Source organism: Aquarana catesbeiana, linkage group LG07, assembly GCF_042186555.1.
Source record: "Aquarana catesbeiana isolate 2022-GZ linkage group LG07, ASM4218655v1, whole genome shotgun sequence".
NCBI classification, from domain to species: Eukaryota; Metazoa; Chordata; class Amphibia; order Anura; family Ranidae; genus Aquarana; species Aquarana catesbeiana.
The window spans coordinates 304,444,878-304,467,704 of NC_133330.1; the positions used below are offsets into that span (position 1 = coordinate 304,444,878).

At 43.6% G+C, this 22,827-nt stretch overlaps 1 protein-coding gene across 8 annotated transcripts in view; it reads left to right on the plus strand.

Moving 5' to 3' along the window:
* MCOLN3 (mucolipin TRP cation channel 3) overlaps positions 1-17,845 on the plus strand; it is an 85,628-nt gene extending 67,783 nt beyond the window's left edge. For 6 of the 8 annotated variants that reach the window (XM_073593618.1, XM_073593624.1, XM_073593621.1 and 3 more), the window contains exons 14-15: positions 9,838-9,968; positions 11,774-17,845. In XM_073593618.1, coding sequence (XP_073449719.1) covers positions 9,838-9,968; positions 11,774-11,777 — 135 coding nt within the window. In that variant the 3' untranslated portion in view covers positions 11,778-17,845. Of the gene's footprint in view, positions 1-9,837; positions 9,973-11,773 lie in introns of those variants that run through there. The other 2 variants (XM_073593623.1, XM_073593625.1) reach the window with 1 other exon arrangement.
* Positions 17,846-22,827: the final 4,982 nt, after the last annotated feature.

Genomic DNA, 22,827 nt, shown 5'->3' on the forward strand with positions numbered 1-22,827 from the left:
GCCGCCACTGGACTCTAGAGCAGTGGAGACGTGTGCTCTGAAGTGACGAATCACGCTTCTCTGTCTGGCAATCCAATGGACTTGTCTGGGTTTGGCTGTTGCCAGGAGAACGGTACTTGCCTGACTGCATTGTGCCAAGTGTAAAGTTTGGTGGAGGGGGGATTATGATGAGGGGTTGTTTTTCAGGGGTTGAACGTGGTCCCTTAGTTCCAGTGAAGGGAACTCTTAAAAGAGAAATATGGGAATCGGGGTTACTGCAGATTCATACTTACCTAGGTGGATGCTGCATCTGTCCCCCAGCGTCTCTTCACTGAGAACCGAGCGATCGAACACTGCCGATGGTTCGGTTCTCTCAGCTGCCCGAGCAGAGAGCTGCTGCCTGTCAATCAGCAGCTCTCCTGCTCTGCTCCTCCATGCTCACTGGAGCGATGAGCTGTGGAGGGGTGGGGAGCGACCGTCTCAGCGGCTTGCTGAGAGGCTGAGACTGCTATCAGTCCAGGCACCTGGCGGATCCAGACTTCCAGTCAAGATGAAGCGGTGCCTGGACTGATATTGGTGACGTCAGCAGAGAGCGGACTTCAGAACGCTCTCTGCTATAAACGGGTCACAGGAGTGCAAAACATATTGCACTCCTGTGACCCATAGGAGAAGCCCAGCCAAATGAGCTCAGGCTGGACTTCTCCTTTAAGTGTCAGCATACCTAGACATTTTGGACAATTTCATGCTCCCAACTTTGTGGGAACAGTTTGGGGATGGCTCCTTCCTGCTCCAACATGACTGAGCACCAGTGTACAAAGCAAGGTTCATAAAGACATGAATGAGTGAGTTTGAGGTGGAGGAACTTGACTGGCCTGCACAGAGTCCTTACCTCAACCCGATAGGACACCTTTGGGATGAATTAGAGTGGAGACTGTGAGCCAGACCTTCTCGTCCAACATCATTGTCTGACCTCACAAATGTGCTTCTGGAAGAATGGTCAAACATTCCCATAGACACACTCCTAAACCTTGTGGACAGCCTTCCCAGAACAGTTGAAGCTGTTATAGCTGCAAAGGGTGGGCCAACTCAATATTAGGACTAGCATTGGGATGCCATTAAAGTTCATGTGCGTGTAAAGACAGATGTCCCAATACTTTTGGTAATATAGTGTATGTTGAAGGAAAAGGCCTGGCTCGCAAATGGCTTTCCAATTCATCCCAAAGGAGTTCAGTAGGGTTGAGGTCATATTGACCTCAGGGATAGAGAGTGCTGGTAATTGCGCGCACACTCCTTGGTAGTTCATTGAGAGCTACAAGCTGTCAGCAGCAAAGGCTGTCGGTACTTGTAGTTCATTCACTCACAGGACTCTAAGAACGCGGCTCACACGGCCGCGTTCTTTTCAAATTATGACAGCAGATGCGAGGAGAAGATCCCCGGCCAGCTATCACAATTAGATGGGGGATCGGGAAGAGGCTTCAGGAGTGGAAACATGTTACATGTTCTACCCTAAAAACGGGTGGAAGGTGAACTTATCCTCTATCCCTTGCTAAAGCTCATAGCACAAAATAAATAAAAAGGGCAGCATATTTATTACAGTATATGCAGCCTGACTGCATTACCGTAATAGATACAGAAAGTTACATTTGGCTTAAAGAGGTTAAGTGATATGGTTAGTAACAGCAGCCTTATTTATAGTACACACTACTAGTTTTTTTTTTGCGGGTTGAACGAAAAAAAACCTGACAGCTCAGGTCAGAGCCGCTGTACTACCAATCCGATGTTAGTACAGCGCTCTCCCCTTCTGTGCTATTGTGTTCTGACAGGGGGATGGCCCAATGCCAAAATGCCAGCCATTGGCTGAGAGCCCTGATCGGGAGCCGGTCGTCTTCTGGTTTTCCAGCATGCCCGTCTGACAGAGTACGGCCGAACGGCCAGCACCTGTCGGACCGACTGCCATACACCCGCACGGGCCGAATGTCGGGCGGTTTTTATTAAACCGACCAATGTTGCCTGACATTCGGCCCGTTTTTACTAGGCTTAACGCTGAAACCTATCTGCATCCAGCTTCTAGCACTGAAAACAAATGTGCAACCAGTGTATTTGATGCAATGTGTTGGGCTCTCCTGGATGTCAGCAGAACATTATTCAGAGCAGAGCCGAGTAAGAATGTGTTTTTTGAGAAGGGGGTATTCAATCTAGTTCTCTTTAGATAAGTGTCCTGTGTTTGGAATGCTTTCAATTGCGTTTGTCATCCTTACCACTTAATACTAGAATTTGCCCAAGCTATCACCCTCATAGAACAAACAGAACTTTGCTTACATAAGCGTTGTATGTTAAACAAATGCAGAACATGATGTACTGAATCGTCTCCGGGGTTATACTGTGATTTTTTTTTTTTTTTTTCACTGAAGGTTTTATTAACATTTTTCAATACATTGCACAAAGCATGCAATATAAAATAATGTGTCATACACTGCCTTTGAAGAAAACTATTGTGTACTTACAGTGCATCTGGAAAGTATTCACAGCGCTTCACTTTTTCCACATTTTGTTATGTTACAGCCTTATTCCAAAATGGATTAAATGTATTATTTTCCTCAAAATTCTACAAACAATACCCCATAATGACAACGTGAGAGAAGCTTGTTTGAAATCTTTGCAAAATTATTAAAATTATAAAAATAAAAAAAAAATCCCAATGTACATAAGTATTCACAGCCTTTGCTCAATACTTTGTTGAAGGCCCTTTGCCACCAATTACGGTCTCAAGTCTTTTTGAATATGATGCTGCAAGCTTGGCACACCTATTTTTGGGCAGTTTCTCCCATTCTTCTTTGCAGGACCTCTCGAGCTCCATCAGGTTGGATGGGAAACTTCGGTGCACAACCATTTTCAGATCTCTCCAGAGATAATCTATCGCAGGGGTATTGAATTAAAATTCATGGAGGTCCGATTAGTAAAAATTTCTTCCAGCCGAGCTCCGAATCGCAGTTTTGTGCGATGACTCAGATTCTTTACATCACAGCCCAGCTGTGCAGGTACGACAGTCCATTTATTTGAATAGGCTGCTGTGCCTGCGTTTTCTGCTGGGAAAAAATCCTGGCACCTTTTTAAAAATGCAGCCACATGGAGACTGCATGGTGCGTTTGTACCATGCAATTTCCATGTGCAGAAAATTGCACCTTGCGTTTAAGAGTCAATGGTACACCTACACTTTTTTTGTACAGCACTTTATTTTGTGTGCAGCTGCTTGTCCCCTTCACATCTTCCTCACCACAGCACTGCCCCCCTTCACATATCACCCCACACAGCATTGCCCCCCTTCACATATCACCCCACACAGCATTGCCCCCCTTCACATATCACCCCCACACAGCATTGCCCCCCTTCACATATCCCCCCACACAGCATTGCCCCCCTTCACATATCCCCCCCACACAGCATTGCCCCCCTTCACATATCCCCCCACACAGCATTGCCCCCCTTCACATATCCCCCCCACACAGCATTGCCCCTTTCACATATCCCCCCACACAGCATTGCCCCCCTTCACATATCCCCCCACACAGCATTGCCCCCTTCACATATCACCCCACACAGCATTGCCCCCCTTCATATATCCCCCCCCACACAGCATTGCCCCTTTCACATATCCCCACACACAGCATTGCCCCCCTTCACATATCCCCCCACACAGCATTGCCCCCCTTCACATATCCCCCCACACAGCATTGCCCCCCTTCACATATCCCCCCCACACAGCATTGCTCCTTTCACATATCCCCCCACACAGCATTGCCCCCCCTTCACATATCCCCCCCACACAGCATTGCCCCCCCTTCACATATCCCCCACACACAGCATTGCCCCCCCTTCACATATCCCCCCACACAGCATTGCCCCTTTCACATATCCCCCCCACACAGCATTGCCCCCCTTCACATATCCCCCCACACAGCATTGCCCCTTCACATATCCCCCCCACACAGCATTGCCCCCCTTCACATATCCCCCCCACACAGCATTGCCCCCCTTCACATATCCCCCCCACACAACATTGCCCCCCTTCACATATCCCCCCACACAGCATTGCCCCCCTTCACATATCCCCCCACACAGCATTGCCCCCCTTCACATATCACCTCACACAGCATTGCCCCCCTTCATATATCCCCCCCACACAGCATTGCCCCCCTTCACATATCCCCCCACACAGCATTGCCCCCCTTCACATATCCCCCCCACTCAGCATTGCCCCTTTCACATATCCCCCCACACAGCATTGCCCCTTCACATATCCCCCCCACACAGCATTGCCCCCCCTTCACATATCCCCCACACACAGCATTGCCCCCCCTTCACATATCCCCCCCACACAGCATTGCCCCTTTCACATATCCCCCCCACACAGCATTGCCCCCCTTCACATATCCCCCCCACACAGCATTGCCCCCCTTCACATATCCCCCCCACACAGCATTGCCCCTTCACATATCCCCCCCACACAGCATTGCCCCCCTTCACATATCCCCCCACACAGCATTACCTCTTCACATATCCCCCCCACACAGCATTGCCCCCCCTTCACATATCCCCCACACACAGCATTGCCCCCCTTCACATATCCCCCCACACAGCATTGCCTCTTCACATATCCCCCCACACAGCATTGCCCCTTTCACATATCCCCCCCCACACAGCATTGCCCCTTTCACATATCCCCCCACACAGCATTGCCCCTTTCACATATCCCCCCCACACAGCATTTCCCCCCTTCACATATCCCCCCACACAGCATTGCCTCTTCACATATCCCCCCACACAGCATTTCCCCCATTTCCCCGCTCCCCATCCTTCACAGTTCCATGTACATTCCTCCCTTCACTCTCCTACCTTTCACAGAGCGGAGAGCAGGAGGCGGGACAATCCTAAACTGAAGGCACAGCAGCACTAGGCGGGACGTGGGAGCTGCCGCGTTAACTGTTCATATTAGTGAACTGGTGATTGGCTGCTAGGACCGCCTCCTAGCAGCCAATCACCTGCCGATTATCGTGACAGGCAGCTACCTCTCTCCACGCAGTGCGAATCCCGCCCCCAGTCCAGAATTGTCCCGCCTCCCGCCGTCCGCTCCTCTCCACTGTAATGACAGCAGAGGAGGCTGGGGACAAAAGCAGTGACTAAATGGCATGATCGTGGCGGTCCAGAAAGAGCAGCAGCTCGGGCCGGACGCAGACCGCGGGCCGCCATTTAGTGATGCCCGATCTATCGGGTTTGAGTCTGGGCTCTGGCTGGGCCACTCAAGGACATTTACCGAGTTGTCCCGTAGCACTCCTTTGTTATCTTGGCTGTGTGATTAGGAAGATGAACCTTATGCCATGTACACACGACAGACTTTCGACGGAGTTCCGATGAAACCGACTTGCCTACACACGATCGCACCAAAGTCCGATGGATTCTAACGTGATGACGTACGACCGGACTAGAATAAGGAAGTTCATAGCCAGTAGCCGATAGCTGCCCTAGCGTCGGTTTTCGTCCGTCGGACTAGCATACAGGCGAACGGATTTTTCGACCGGACTCGAATCCGTCGGAAAGATTTGAAACATGTTCTAAATCTAAAGTCCGTCTGATTTTTCGACAGCAAAGGTCCAATGAAGTCCACACACGATCGAATTGTCCGGTGGATTAGTTCCGTCGGACCTTTGCTGTCAAAGTCCGGTCGTGTGTACACGGCATTAGCCCCAGTCTGAGGTCCAGAGTGCTCTGGAGCAGGTTTTCATCAAGGATATTTCTGTACATTGCTGCATCTTTCCCTTGATCCTGATTAGTCTCCCAGTTCCTGCCTCTGAAAAACATCCCCACTACATGATGCTGCCACCACCATGCTTCACTGTAGGGATGGTATTGGCCAGGTGATGAGCGGTGCCTGGTTTTCTCCAGACATGACGCTTGCCATTCAGGCCAAATAATTCAGTCTTTGTTTCATCAGATCAGAGAATTTTGTTTTTCATGGTCTGAGAGTCCTTTAGGTGCCTTTTGGAAAACTCCAGGCAGGCTGCCATGTGCCTTTTACTGAAGAGTGGCTTCTGTCTGGCCACTCTACCATACAGAGCTGATTGATGGAGTGCTGCAGAGATGGTTGTTCTTCTGGAGGGTTCTCTTCTCTCCACAGAGAAATGCTGGAGCTCTGTCAGAGTGACCATCGAGTTCTTGGTCACATCCCTGACTAAGGCCCTTCCCCCCGATCTCTCAGTTTGCCCGGACGACCTGCTCTAGGACGAGTCCTGGTGGTTCCAAACTTCTTTTATTTACGGATGATGGAGGCCACTGTACTCCTTGGACCTTCAATGCTGCAGAAATTTTTTTGTACCCTTCCCCAGATCTGTACCTCGATGCAATCCTGTCTCGGAGGTCTACAGACAATTCCTTGGACTTCATGGCTTGGTTTGTGCTCTGACATTCACTGTTAATTGTGGGACCTTATATAGACAGGTGTGTGCCTTTCCAAATCATATCCAATCAACTGAATCTAGCACAGCTGGACTCCAATCAAGTTATAGAAACATCTCAAAGATGATCAGTGGAAACAGGATGCACCTGAGTTCAATTTTGAGTGTCATGGCAAAGGCTGTAAATACTTATGTACATGGGATTTTTTTTCATTTTTTTAATTTTAATAAGTTTGCAAAGATTTCAGACAAACTTCTTTCACGTTGTCATTATGGGGTAAATAATGAATTTAATCCATTTTGGAATAAGGCTGTAACATAACAAAATGTGGAAAAAGGGAAGCGCTGTGAATACTTTCCGGCTGCACTGTATTTGACAAGGGGGGGAACTTACATGAAACAAAACATTATCCATTGCTGTGCAGTAACAATTTGAACTGACCGCATAACACATTTGTGCAGCAGCAAGGCGGCGGGGGGGCATAGAGTGGTTCTAAAGCCTCTATGCATTAAGGTAAAAACCTTCTGTGCTGCAGGAGTCCCCCTTGCCCCCCCTTATTCTTACTTGAGCCCGATCTGATCCAGCGATATGCATGAGAACAGCTGTCTCCCTCCTCATTGGGAACATTGATAGCGGAGGCAGCCAGCCATTGGCTCCTGCTGCTGTAAATCAAATGCTGTGATAGGGGGGTGGGCCAAGTTACCCATTCTGTGTCAATAGACGCAGACTGGGCAGCTCAGAAGCGAGCATGCATGGGTGCCCCCAGGGAGAGTGGCTTTCCCTAGGAGCAATCACCGAAGAGGAGGGGCCTAGAGCGCCAGAGGGGGATCCCAGAAAAGCATGATCGGGGCTGCTCTGTGTAAAACCATTGCACAGAGCAGGTAAGTATAACATGTTTGTTATTTAAAAAAAAAAAAAAAAACCTTTAGTGTTACTTTAACCCCCATATGCATCAATGGGGGCCAAGGTTTCTGTGCTGACAGTGTGCTGACTGCGCAGTCCCAGCACAGTGATGGAGTCTGTCTTAGGCTCGATTCACACCTATGCATGTTGCTTTTGAGCGTTTTTGGAGGTTTTTTTTTCATGCTTGCCACGTTTTTGAGCAGCGTTTTTGCGGCGTTTTTGCCGCGATTTTGTCGCGATTTGCGTTTTTTGTTTTTTTTTTACAGTTTTTTTTACAGTCTTAAAAAAAATTTAAAAAAAAAAAAACGGCAAAAACGCATCAAAAACGCACCAAAAATGCTGCAAAAACGGTGCACTTGCGTTTTTGATGCTTGTCCATTGAATTCTATTACATGCAAAACGCTGCATTTTGCATGAAAAAAAGTCCCTGACCCTTTCCAAAAATGCAGAGAAACAAAAAGGCATTGATGTGAACATGTTCCATAGGAACCCATGTTAAAAAATTCCCGTGCATTTCTGCAAAATGCAAAATGCATCAAAAAACGCGCTAGTGTGAATGGAGCCTAAGTCAGATCCCAGTCTCTGATGATGAGAAGCTGGTGGAACAGACTCCTAATCATATGACCAATGTGACAGACAATCATAATGATCACGTTATCAGGAAGTCCTTCCCAATTAAAGTGCTGCCAAGAAGTGCTGCGAAGGGGTTACATTTAAACTATTATTTCCTACCCATCCCACAACACATAGACAATAAGGCCTCATTTACATGGGTGTACTTATTGAGGAGCTCCAGGCTCCATCAGAATAAAGTAAAAGTTAGCAGCTACAAATACTGTAGCTGCTGACTTTTAATATGAGGACACTTACTTGTCCAGGGATCCAGTGGTGTCAGCACCCCAGCCAATTTTTCAGTTGGCTCTTAGGTGCTCCCTCCTGCCATTTCTTGTAAGGGAAACCGGCAGTGAAACCTTGTGACTTCACAGCCAGTTCCCGACTGTGCATGTGTGAAGTGTGCTGCATTTTGTGACTTCGCCACGGCGAGATCAGCCGGAAGTGGGAGCGGGTAACTGTCAAAACCAGGTACCTGCTCCCCCCTGAAAGGTGCCAAATGCGGCATTGGAGGGGGAGAGGCAAATAGGCAGAGTTTCCCCTTTTGGGCAGAGCTCTACTTTAACCTGTGTGAGGTCTGTTTTTGCCCATATAGGATGTACAGGTGTTCCGTGCATTTGTGTGCAGGCAGTCCCATTCATGTCATGGAACGCAGTGGCTGCACAGATACAGCCACTGCTCCCAATTTCACATCCGTGTGGGTGCATGTCAACAAACTCATACTGTCTATGTTCGGAGACATGCACCCAAACGCATGTGAAATTAGGAGCAGTGACTGTATTGGAACACCAATCCTGATCCCGCTGGGTCAAACACAGTCCTTTGCACAGATGTATATTTAAGTATACCCATATTAACAAGGCCTAAGGCTTTGTTCCATTAACCCTTTCACTGCCAGGTCGGTACGGACCTACAGAAGTGCCTGCAGGTGGCCAGGTCCGTACGCCGTACGGATCTATATTCCTGCTCTGTTATAAGCTCATGGTCACTTCAGTGACCATAAACTTATATCAGAAATGTTCAGCAGGCTCTACTAAACAAAACAATAACTTATGTTTAGTGGCTAACAAGCCACTGATCAGAGTTATTCAGCTAAAATTACACCTCCGCCGCCTCTCTACCTGTCACCTGCTGCTTCCCCCCCTCCTGCACTGTATAAAATGCCTGCTCTGTCCCCCCACACTGTCCTTTGCCCACTGCATCTGTCCCCCCCAGCACTAATTTTTACCCCTCAGCTTCAGTGCCCCCCACCCCCCCCAATGCCAGCACAGATCTCCATGGATCAGTTGCAATTGGCGGCTCCCCACCCCCACCCCCCCCCCCCCCCCCGCTGCCACTTCCACCGGCAATTGCAGAGTTAAATTAATTTTTTTTTTTTACTAAATGATGCGTATCCCCCCCCACTGGCACCCCCTTCAGTGCCCCCCCCCCCTCGCCACCAGCACGGATCTCCGTGGATCCATTGCGATTGCCGGCTCCCTCCACTGCCACTCCCACCAGCAATTGCAAAGTTAGATTTCTTATTTATTTTCTTCTAAATTATGTAATGATACACCCCACTGAACTAGGCCTTAGTAAGAATTTAGCAGGAATTACGTAAGTTATATTAAGTTTATTTGTGCAAATAAGGATTTTAGTGTTTTGTTTTTTTGGTGAAAATAGTGATTTCATACACATAAGAGAATAAGGTCTGAAACTGGTTCCATTGTTTGGTTACCAGGGATAGTTTGGTGGCTTTCCAGTATTTAGGGATCAAGCTTCATTATGGATAAATTCTTTGTTCTGTAACCCACTTTCAGTTTACAGAAATATTTTTGTTGGGCTCTTGTGTCTGACCAATGACCAAAGTTTATTAGAAATAAAACAATGTGATTTTACACTCCACCCTTGCAGAATTACCAGAAAGAGGGATTTCCAGAGTCAGAACTTCACAACTTTATCTCAGAATGTAAAGACTTGCCGACATCAGGCCGGTACAGGGAAGACAATGACATGACTGTATCTCTTCTGTGCTGCTGTGAACGGTAAATATTGACCAAAGTGAGCTGTATATGTTTTGTTCTTAGATCAATGGTTATATTGGTGCAAGTTAGGTTAGGGTTGAAGTTATAGCGGAGTGCCACCCAAACGGGGAATTTCCGCTCATTGGTCTCCTCTCCCCCTCCGGTGCCACAATTGGCACCTTTCGGGGGTGAGGGGGGACAGGATACCTGTCTTTGACAGGTGTCCTGTTCCCACTTCCGGGAGTCCGGGCCGTGGCCCGTGACATCACCGCGGGGCTCCCGCCTCCTCTCCCTGTCGCCAGGCCAGTAGGAGAGAGGAGCGGGGCCTCGTGCATGCGCAGTAGGGTTCCCGGTGTGAAGCTGTAAGGCTACACTGTCAGGTACTGATACCCACAATGGCGGCAGCAGCACCCGACAGCGTGGTGCTGACATCGCTGGACTCCAGGACAGGTAAGTGTCCTATTGTTAAAAGCCATGTATGTGTAGCTGCTGGCTTTTATTTTTTATTTTTTTTGGGCAGAACAGAACATTGCTTTAATGTTCTACCAAAACCTTTTTTTTTTTTTTTTTTGATAGTGGGAGGTTTAGAACTTCCTTTCAGGTTATAATGCTATCTGAGACCTGGTTATAGAAAGATTTTCCCTAATTTACTGTCCCAGTGATGGCTTCATAAGACAGCAATAATAAACCAGCAGTTTAACCTTGGAGTGCAGGCACAGGCCCAATGCAAAGAAGTATTTTTAGGTTTTCGCTTTAAAAAAAAAAAAAAATTGTTCTGTATATCATTACACAAGTTTTTACTGACTCTCCTTGTATATTACACTCCAGTGAAACGTCTGTAAATTAGGCATTAACCTATATGCTTTGCACTGGAGTAGAATCAAAGTATAGGTGTTGACATGCTTGTCTCATATTGCTGGATGTGTTTGGTAACTTAAAGTTCAGGTTGTCACCAAAAAAAAGGCAAGCCATAGATGGTGCGAGGCTTCCATTTGTTAATGGACATTTTATGGTTATACAACCTATCACATTGCTATAATCTTTTTATATGAACTATAACCTGAAGGATTTATGAATAAATGGTTGTGGAACTAATCATTTGAGTTTCCATTATTTCTTATGGGGGAATTTGCTTTGATATACAAGTGCTTTGGATTACAAGCATGCTTCTGGAACGAATTATACTCGCAATCCAAGGTTTTACTGTAAACCCTTTCTGTAAACTTGTACCTACAGGTAAGCCTATAACAAGGCTTACCTGTAGGTACTATTAATATCTCCTAAACCCACACCGTTTAGGAGATATTCACACTGCATGCAGCCAGTGATGTCACCCGCGCATGCGTTCTGAAGGGACGGCATACCTGTGCCATCCCTTCAGAGCTCCGTGCCACGGGTCCATGACTCCTGCGCGCATGTGTGGGAGTGACGTCATCGCAACGTGGCCAATCAGACAGCCAGAGGATGTGAACCCCCAGAAGGAAGACCAGGTGAAGATGGAAGTGCCTGACAGTGCAGCACTGCAAGGCTTGGTTCTAAGGTAAGTATTTCCTAATGTACTAGTATGCATCGCAGTTTAGATAAAAATTAAAAATCGGTGCGCTTTAAGGAGAAAAATTGAATCTCAACTCTGTTTAGTGGAAGTTCAGTTATGAGTTTCACTTGTTAAATATGTGAAAAGGAACATAGAGCGCCATCTGCAGGCTGGAAATATTAATTTACGGATATTCATATGTAATATTTTATATTTACCTGGCTATAGAAACTGTTTCCTATCTGACCAAACATAATATTGTTCTTATGGGAGTCTTATTCTATTTTAACAGGTAGAATGAAGCTGAAGTCAGAGATGTAACTGCATCACAAGGAGCTGTAGAATGGATCACACATTCCTGCCAGCAGTGAAAAGCCTGTTATATATTATTTAAAATTAGAAGAGACTGCATTCCGGTTCAAAGACTTGTGACCCTGTCTGAATACGCAGTCTTTTCATAGATTTCTAGGTCGAGCTGGGCTCTTTAGTTATGTTACTTTTATTTTAGAATGTATCTCATTCATAACTACCTGTGTGCGTTGGGTGGTCCTTGTCTGTTTGCATCATCTATGTAACCTAACTTATATTGTGTTGATTGTAAATAATTATACAAACCGTAGGAAAGGAATATCCATCTCTAACTCTAGTAGAAAGCTAGTTCAGGAGAGCTTTGCTATCATCCTTCTTGCTATCCCATCCAACAGTACTTGTGCATGGAGGCTGTTCTAAGATTTTTTTATTGCCTTCTCTTGTGCAGCAGCTCTTTAGCAATCCCTATACAGAAGCTGTGCAAAATGTAGACTGGACATCACATTTTTGAAGGTTAATGTTTATTTTTACACAGTCTGGATACAATGACATCTTTCCCCCTTTCTGGATGGGCTGAATATTTTTTTTAATAACTACCTAAAAATTGTGCAAAACCAATATATATCAATAACTCCGTAATAAGTCATATATAAATCATAACCCATAATAAAAGACTTCATACACAATATACATCAAACTACATGGTGAAGTGTCCATCACAGAACATAGAATAAAAACTTGTGCATAGTAGAAGAGCGAGCTTCAAAAAAAACTTTATTAGGTACACCTGTTCAATTGCTTGGTAACCCAAATTGCTAATCAGCCAATCACATGGCAGCAAGACAATGCATTTAGGCATCTAGACGTGGTGAAGACGAATTGGTGAAGTTTAAACTGAGCATCAGAATGGGGAAGAAAGGGGATTTAAGTGACTTTGAACGTGGCAAAGTTGTTGGTGCCAGACGGGCTGATCTGAGCTTTTCAAAAACTGCTGATCTACTTGGATTTTCACACACAACCATCTCTCGGGTTTACAGGGGATGGTCCGAAAAATGAGAAAATATCCAGTGAGCGGCAGTTGTGTGGATGAAAATACCTTGTTGATGTCAGAGGTCAGACTGGTGATAGAAAGGCAACAGTAAAATAACCACTCATTACATCCAAGGTCTGCAGAATACCATCCCTGAACGCACAACACATCAAACCCTGAAGCAGATGGGCTACAGCAGCAGAAGACCACACCGGGTGCCACTCCTGTCAGCTAAGAACAGGAAACTGAGGCTACAATTCACACATGCTCACCAACATTGGACAATAGAAGATTGGAAAAACGTTGCCTGATCTGATGAGCCTCAATTTCAGCTGCGACATTCAGATGGTAGAGTTAGAATTTGGCGTAAAGAACATGAAATAATGGATCCATCCTGCCTTGTATCAACAGTTCAGGCTGGTGGTGTAATGGTGTGAGGGATTATTTTCTTGTTACATTTTGGGCCCCAGTACCCAGCACAGATCGGGCCCCTGTACCAACTGAGGATCGTTTACCCACATGTCGCGTCATCATATACCTGTACATCATTCTGCTTCAAGTGGTTGTACCAGCTGCACACATCACCCTGGTACTATTTTTTTAGAGCTGACAGACGGCTTTCTTGTGATAGCAACCAATGCTTCTGCCGCTCCATCCGGGCTCAGCCGTTCAACAGGGAGGCCCGAGCGACCAGCCAGCATGTCTGCCGGCTGGCGGGAGACCTGAGCAAAGCCGAAATCAGCTTTGATCTTCTCAGATCTAGTAACCCTGGAAGCGACGTCACAATGTCACTTCCAGTTTACTGGAGCCTTAAAGGCACCAGATTTTAAAAAATGTCAGTATTCAAAACAGCCAAACTTGGCATTTTGAATGCTTTTAAGTGAAAGGAGGGATTTATGGTCCTATAGACCCCAGATCCCTCCAAATAAATACCTGACACGTGATTATTGCTGTCACAAGGGATGTTTACATTCCTTAAGTTTGTTGCCATTCCACAAGTGTGCGCAATTTCAAAGCATGACATCTTAGGTATCTATTTACTCAAAGTAACATCATCTTTACATTATAAAAATTGTGCTATCTTTACTGTTTTTTTTTTTTAATTCATGAAAGTGTATATTTTCCAAACAAATTGTGTTTGAAAGACCGCTGCGCAAATACGGTGTGACATAAAATATTTTAACGGCAGGGTCTCTGCTAAAAAAATATATATATATAATATTTGGGGATTCTAAGTAATTTTCTAGCAAAAAAATACTGATTTTAACTTGTAAGCAATAAGTGTCAGAAAAAAGCCTGGTCTTGAAGTGGTTAAACGCCACAACCTACCTGAGTATTGTTGCTGGCCATGTCCATCCCTTTATGACTCCAGTGTCCCCATCTTCTGATGGCTCCTTCCAGCAGGATAATGCACCATGTCACAAAGCTCAAATCATCTCACCACTGGTTTCTTGAACATGACAATGAGGTCTCTGTTCTCCAATGTCCTCCACAGTCACCAGATCTCAATCCAATAGAGCACCTTTGTGATGTGGTGGAACAAGAGATTCGCATAATGGATGTGCAGCCGACAAATCTACAGCAACTGAGTGATGCTATCATGTCAATATGGACCAAAATCTCAGAGGAATTTTTCCAACACCTTGTTGAATCTATGCCATGAAGAATGAAGGCAAAAGGAGGTCCAACCAGGTACTAGCAAGGTGTACCTAATAAAGTGGCCAGTGAGTGTATATTAAAGTCCACTTGTGAAATCTTGAAAATAAGTGAAAATCCACATGCAAAAGTCCCAAACCACCTTAAAATCAAGTGTGCCAGTTCCTTTAACAAGTGGTAATGATCTCCAAATTATGAGAGATTAACAGCGGGCCACCAAACAAAATACCGCAGACTCCAGAGTCTCCCTGGTTCTCCACTGCTTAGCCAAAGACTACTCCTCAAAGGGATAAATGGAGGAAAGAACAACATCTGTTTTGTACCTCCTACAGACAGGCAGTTACATAAAGACAGAAAGAAACAATGAACTACCTAGAGCACTCAACAGCACCCTGGTAGTTCATTGAGAACTACAAGCCGACAGCCACAAAGGCTGTCTTTACTTGTAGTTCCTCCATTCACAGAACACTGTGAATGAATGACACATCTGGGAGGGTGGGCGGAGCCCTGCACGGCTGCATTTGTTTTATAAAATTGTGACCGCGAGTTCAGGGAAAAGATCCTGGGTTCGCTGTCATTAGACGCAGCTGGTCAGGGAGAGGCTGCAGCAGTCAGAACATTACTAAAAACGGGTGGAACATCTAATAGGTTCCTTAAGGTGAACTTATCCTTTAAGTAGTTATTTTTAGATTTTCCTTGTGTCCGGAATATATAAGTGCAGCATCACCCTTTTGTACCAAAAGCACAATTCTTTTTGGGTTTCATGAACATTTTTTTTTTTTTCGTTTTTTATATTGATTGGGATTGCAAAAAAAAAAAAATTCTAGACAGTGGGAAAGGCAGGAATGAAGGAAGATAAAGTGAAAAGAAGTAAAGTAAATTTTTATACAGAGTTTCTTAGCTGCTATCTAGGGTTTCCTAGAGAGCAATAAAGAGCTTATAACATCTTCAATGCACAGATATGGTAAATAGTATAAAAAGAGGGATTTCAGTAAAGTAGATTCTATCCAAACCTGATTGTACCGACCATGATCTGTGCTCTCAAGTCTCGATGTCTGTGTTCCTTCCAATCTTCACTGTCATACAGCAGCACAAAAATGTAGAGAAGAAAGAAATGAAATGGATCATATGATGGCTCAGTTCACCCAGAACTAATATGAGTGAAGGTGTTAAATCGCTGGCTATTTTCTTGTATCACTAGACCCCCAATGCCCAACCTGTGGCCCTTTGGCACTTATTGTGTGGTCATGGGTCCCCTGTAGACAGTAGTCTGTGCTTTCCAAACCTTGGTGCTTACTCAGGCCAGTTTAGGAAAAATAGTCTTTAGACTGACTTCTAATAGTTAAATGGTTTGGTTTATATATTTAACACAATCTTACCTTTTCTGTGTTCATTACGTTTCTCTTTTTATTTTTTCCTTGGATCATTATGATGGAACTTGCTGATAAATATATCAAATGTAGCCCAAGTCCATTTTAAAAAGCAATAATTTATAAGGGAGCAGTGATCTGATTGGTGATTTGATCAGCGACTGTCTTCTGAAACACGTTCCTAGCCTCCGACAACTCTTACACAAGTTTGCAGCCTCTACCAATCTCTTGTAGTATGCCCATAGTCTTTGGCCATCTCCTGTTGCATGTGTACAGTCTAGTAGCTTTCTGTGGCATTACACTCACTGAATCCTACATGCTGCCCTTTGGTTACAACAGCGGCCACACTTAGGGCCTCCTAATTCATGACAGTTGACCACCACCGTTCTAGGGGAGTAAAGAGAAAACAGTCATGAAGGAGTTGCCAGCTTAACCTGGACTTTCACTACTACGTTATCCGTCTTTTAAAATGCATGTAAATTCCAACAAAGTAATGGGCATTACAGACAGGCGGAGCTGGGAACTCAGAGCTCATGCTGTTGGTTGTGGAAGTCAACATTCAGTGCCAGAAGATGACTCAACCAAATATTTACCACCCAAAGATTAGTGTCCTGTTCAATATACTGGCTTCTTCCACTAAGGAAGGCCATAGACGGTTCGAATCTCAGCTGGTTCAGCAGGAACCGGACGAGATTCTAACCATGTGTGGGCAGGCTGAATGTACTCAAGTTGATCGTTCAATCAGCTTGGGTACAACCAGCCTGCCGGATTTTACATACGTTTATTGCAAGTGGCTGTTATAGCCAATAGCAATAATCACTGTGTTCTCCTGGCTTCTCCCACCTCCCTGCCAGGAGAACACTGTGACGTAGAGCTGCACGATTAATCGTTAAGAATCGTTATCGCAATTTTTTTCCCCGTTGCGATCTTGAAAAAAGTATTTCCAGATTCTTTCTATGCAGAGAATTCTCTCTGCTCTGCTAAAGCCGACAGCTGTCAAAAAGAAAGGAAAAAAAAAGCGGGCAGTTTTCCAAGAATCACAACATTCTTTAGCAGTGGGACTTAAGTAGAAACATTGTAACAATTTGTCCATTAGATCAATGGAATACACTTTGGTGTGAAAATGAGGGAAGTTTAACCACTTAAACACTAAACCTTTTTCTGACATTTGTTGGTTGCAATATTTTATGTCGCACTGTATTTGCGCAGCAGTCATTCAAATGCAATTTTTTGGGAAAAAAATTACACTTTTTAATTAATTAAAAAAAAAAACTAACTAGTAAAGTTAGCCCAATTTTTTTTTGTATAATGTGAAAGATTTTACACCGCGAGAATCGTGATCTTTTTATTTTTAAGCAAAAAAATTGTGATTCTCATTTTGGCCAGAATGGTGCAGCTCTATTGAGGGGTCATTTACTACAAGTGGAGAGTGCAAAATCTGGTGCATCTCTGTATAGGAACCAATCAGCTTACAGGTTTCATTGTCAAAGCTTAATTGAACAAGGTGAAATTAGAAGCTGATTGCTTATCAATGCACAGCTGCACCAGATTCTGAGTGCTCCAGTTTTAGTAAATCGGCCCCTATTGCTCAGCGGGAGGGATTCCCCTGTCAACCTGTGATTGCAGGAAAGAAATTTGCTCTGTTTATTGCCAGCCCAAGTAGGCAAAATACCAGCCTGGGGTTAGTGCTTAATACCTCTTCAGTGGAATTGGATTCCTTTAGCCAGGTTTTTAATTTGTTGACAAACTACACACAAAAAGACCTTTTGTAATCAGTAAGCTGGTAGGTAGGCAATGATACTTATTCTATGAGATAGCGGACAAAAGAAGCACATCCTATGCACAAAATCTGGCTGATAAGCACAAATTCTCTTTATATTTCATTATTTCCATTGATTTGTTTTCCTCATATAGATGTGTCTTGTTACCAATGTTTGGGTCTTTTGTTCTTCTATAAAACTTCTGAAAATAAACTGATATTAGAATTCCTTTAAAATGATCAGTAGTTTTGTTTTGAATAAAAATCATTATTTCAGAACAAATAATAATACTACCAGATTGTCGGTAAGGGCTCGTTCACACCATACCAATTGAGTTCTATGCAGCCCAGCACCAGGACACATATGAAATAATTATTTTATATATGTCATGTTCTCACCTAAACATTGCACTGAGTTGGGTACTGTGTGTTGTGTAAAGATGCCGGAACGCTGGATTTTACACAATGCACGGCATGTCATTTTGTGTCTCTTTAATAAAGTATAAAAAAAAAAAAGAAATGGCCTTATGAAACATAGATGCAAGCTGCTGTGAAAAGAAACCCCTAAAGTAGAATGCCAGCCAGAACTTTTTGGATACTTTTTGGATTTTTTTTTCCCCTTTGCTTGCTGTCTTGTGACACCCATGTGACTAGCTGAAGGAAACAAGGGGAAATTGTCCCAAAGGGGACACAGACGTACTTGACAGATGTTTTAACCCTTTCCCACACTATACAAAACAGAATACATTTGTGGCTGTAATTACACTTTAATAAGTTAATCAGAGTGAAACTTAGGGGTTGATTTACTAAAGTCAACTACACTGTTCACTTTGCAGTTGCCCCAGAGCTTAGTAAATGAGGTAAAGCTTCACTTTGCAAAGAATACCCAATCACATGCAAGGAAGAAAAAAAAAATAATAATTCTTGCTTTTTGCTTGCACATGATTGGTCAGTAGATCTTCTGTTCATGTACTAAGCTCTGGAGCAACTGCTCTTGCAGTGTGCAGCTGCACTTTGCAAAGTGCACAGTCTATTTGCCCACTGCCGAAAACTATGCCGAAAATCAATTCTGTTTTCAGTAACGAAAGAAACGAAAATGTGAAGCGGGAACGTTTACCCTCCTGAACTAACTTCTGGTTTCCACTGAGCTCCGCCTGCTTCTGCTCCCAGCAAGCAAGCGACTGTGTGTTGCCAGCTTTTATCAAATCCTGAACGGATGTAGAAAAGAGAACAATGCAAGTAAACAGGTACAACTTACATAGGATGATTTGTTTCATCTCTATGTATCACTTGAGGCCAGTCACTTTTCTGAGAATATGGAAGGGTTTACAACCACTGCAAATGTGAAGTTTATTCTGTTTTGCCTCCCCCCCCCCGACCAACGTGCAAATGCACCATTAAACAAAAAACAGAAGAGGCACTGCAAAAAGTCACTGGGTTCATTAACAAAGCTTCCTGTGCTATATGATGGCCTGAGTGGGCTGAGCCACAATAACAAAGCACATAGACCCTTTCTAGGTTGATCTGTGCCGTCTGCAACAGTTTATATTTCAGAGTCAGATACAAACTGGTGTGGGTTCCACAACTAATAACAAAGGGATTGCAGCAGTTTTCAATATAGAAAACTACCACAGTCCCCCCTCCCCTCCTAAATTGGACTTGGCATATAAAATGTGAACTTCCTGCTGGTAACCTGGCTAAGCAGCTCCAGCTCTCCATGCTGTGTCTAGTGCAGACACAGCATAGAAAACAGAGCAGATCGCTCCTACTTATCAGAGAGGCTTGCATCCACCTTGGTAATTAGGATTAGCTCTGTTTTCTCAGTTCGAAAGAGTAGCTCAGTGTTTGTCTGCACCACTCTTGGTTCATTCTTCCCTTTGTATCCAATAAAGGTATGTACACAAATTACCATGCCTTCTGTATGTGTACTTAGGGTTGCCACCTCATCCCTTTAAACCCAAACACTTATTAATTACACAGGTTCTGTGGCTAATTAAGGTGGTAATTAAACTTACTTGGTGCCTTATCTGCATTAAAATAGCCTCAGAACCTGTGTAATTCATATGTGTTCGGGTTAAAGGGATGAGGTGGCAACTCTGTGTGTACTTCTTTGGGCAGGCAGTGTGACGTCAGGAGGAATTGTACATCAATGTATTGGGCAACAGAGATATAATGGGGAAGATTTACTAAGGCTGGTGCATGCATAATCTGGAGCAACTGTGCATAGTAACCAATCAGCTTCCAGGTTTTATTGTCAAAGCATAACTGAACAAGCTAAAGTTAGAAGCTGATTGGTTACTGTGCACAATTGCTCCAGATTTAGTAAATCCCCCAAATGAGTCCACTCCAATCTAAGATCTCTTATAAAGCAGTTTACTCCCCCTTTCCCTAGAAAGGTGTCTGCCAATAGTATGGATTGTAGTTGTCTGTAGCTCTCTACAACAGCCTTTCTTAACCAGGGTTCCTCCAGAGGTTGCTTGGGGTTCCTTCAGTAGTCCACAGATGAGTCGAAAACCAAACGTTCTGTCGATTGAAAAACAAAAGCTCATACTATTGTGCCATCATTTGTTTTGTTTTAAAAAAAAAAATCCAGCATGTTGAATGAGGCACTTTTTGATTGCGACACCAAAATCGCATGTCGCAGCTGGCACACTAATGATGAGGAAAAAAAACAATTTGACAAGGATTTTTGTTTGGTTTTCAACTCTTCTATGGCCTGCTTTAAGCTATGAGCATTTTCAGATAAGTAACCACTGACATCAATGATCTTTTTAAGTATCTTTAATAATGAAGACCGCGTAATGACATACATATATGTTGCGGCTTTCAAGTGGTATACCAGGATGATGCCTACAGGCATCATTCCAGTATAGTTTTTTTCAGGAGGCCATAGGCTTTTTTGTGTAAAAGCCATCAGGGTGGCTAATTGGCAGCTGGATTGCTTTTATCGCCCCTCCCTCCCGCTGCCTGCCTCTCTGTGTTCTCTTACCCACCGAAGGAGGGGCGATAAAAGCAATCCAGCTGCCAATTAGCCACTCTGATGGCTTTTACACAAAAAAGCCTATGGCCTCCTGAAAAAACTATACTGGAATGATGCCTGTAGGACCAGAAGGTCTCCAATGAGCTCTATAGTATAGGAAACCTGAAGCGTTGAGTACTATTGTCAGTTCCAGTTTATCTAGATGTAAAGGGCGACATTTATAAATCTTAAAAAGCATTTGATCACACCAATCTTGGTGTGGTCAAATGCTTTTAGGGCAGAGGAGACATCTGGGGTCTAATAGACCCCAGATCTCTCAATAAAGAGTACCTGTCACTGCCTATTGCCGTCACAAGTGATGTTTACATTCTTTGTGACAGCAATAAAAGTGAGCAAAAAAACAAAAAGAATAAATATTTATTTTGTTTTAAATTTTATTGATTTATTTTTCCTTTTTTACATACACGCAACCAACCCACAAGCATATGACCCACCCCCATTCCACATATTAAATGTATACATTAGTGTACCCCACTATTACCTGTGATAAATATTATAATAAAAAAATAATGATTAAAAAAAAAGGTTTAAAGTACTCCCGTCCCCATGCGCTTGCGTATGCATGCGTTGATCCCACACGCATACGTAAACGGCAATAGCACAACACATGTGAAGTATTGCTGCGAACGTCAGAGCGAGAGCAATAATTCTAGCACCAGACCTGTGTAATTCTAAACTGGTAATCTGTAAAGACTTATAAAGCGCCACCTATGGATATTTTTAAATACCGTAGTTTGGTGACATCCCACAAGCGTGCGCAATTTTAAAGCGTGATGAGTTGGCATTGAGTTGGTAACTGCTGTGCAAATAACGTGACATAAAAAAATTGCAAAACCCAACATTTTATTCTCTAGGGCCTCTGCTAAATTAATATATATAATGTTTGGGGGTTCTAAGTAATTTTCTAGCAGAAAGTGTCATAAAAGGCTAGGTCTTTAAGTGGTAAATTAAAGGTTAATTTTTCCCAATGACCACAAAAGATAAAGAATCATGCTTCCAAGTGACTATTATGCGAATGTACCATGAGGTGTAGATCTAAATTATTATAAGTTTCCTGAGAGTAGAACATTTTTCTTCAAAAGTTCCTGGTTTAGATTTCCTGGTTTAGAGGCTCACGCGCCCCCTGCTGTTCTGTGCTGTGATTAGACAAAGCATGAGTTTGTCAGCAGGTATACAGCCATTGATTTTGTACTGAACCTGACTGAGTTAATGTTATAACATTACTGTGTTTTATCGTTAACTGTTGTTGTTTGCTTTATAGGAACACCAATCAGCTGCAGCACTGATCTGTGTATTCTGACAGCAGCAGGGGGCTGCTCCCAGAATAGGCATGTCAGTGCCTGCAGCGTTGCAGGGGGAGATTTCTCCATACGCAGTTAAAAAAAAAAAAAAGAACACATTAGCATGGGGTGGTCAGGGGGCAGTAGCTCTTATATGCTTGGCATATAATTTTTTCCCTTATTTCCGGCAGAGATTTCTTCACCTACCTCAGAGTCTGTTAGGTTCTTTTTTTTTTTTGTTAAGCCCACAGGCGGAACAAAAAGAAAAACATTATATGCATGCCCAACATTAGAAAAGTGGGTGGATGTGTGGCAGAAGCTTCTAATGTTGGGCATACACTTTTCTGGCAGAGATTTTAGCAACCACATCGATCACTGTGAATGAAGGAATCTGTTAGGCTCTTTTTTTCTTTCACCCCACACGTAATTTTTTTAGAAGCCCTAAAATTCCAGTACAGTTTAACCACCTACAGATCGGAAGATTTTCCCCCTTAATGACCAGGCCATTTTATGCCAAACGGCACTGCGTCGCTTTAACTGATAATTGCGCAGCCGTGCGATGTTGTACCCAAACAAAATTGACGTCCTTTTTTCCCCATAAATAGAGCTTACTTTTGGTGGTATTTGATCACCTCTACGATTTTTATTTTTTGTGCTATAAACAAAAAAAGACAGACAATTTACAATATATATATATATATATATATATATATATATATATATATATATATATATATATATATATATATATATATATATATGTTTTACTTTTTGCTATAATAAATATCTAAAAAAAAATATTTCTTCATCAGTTTAGGCCAATATATATTCTTTTACATATTTTTGGTAAAAAAAAAAAAAAAAAAAAAAAAAAAAAAAGCGTATACAGATTAGTTTGCACG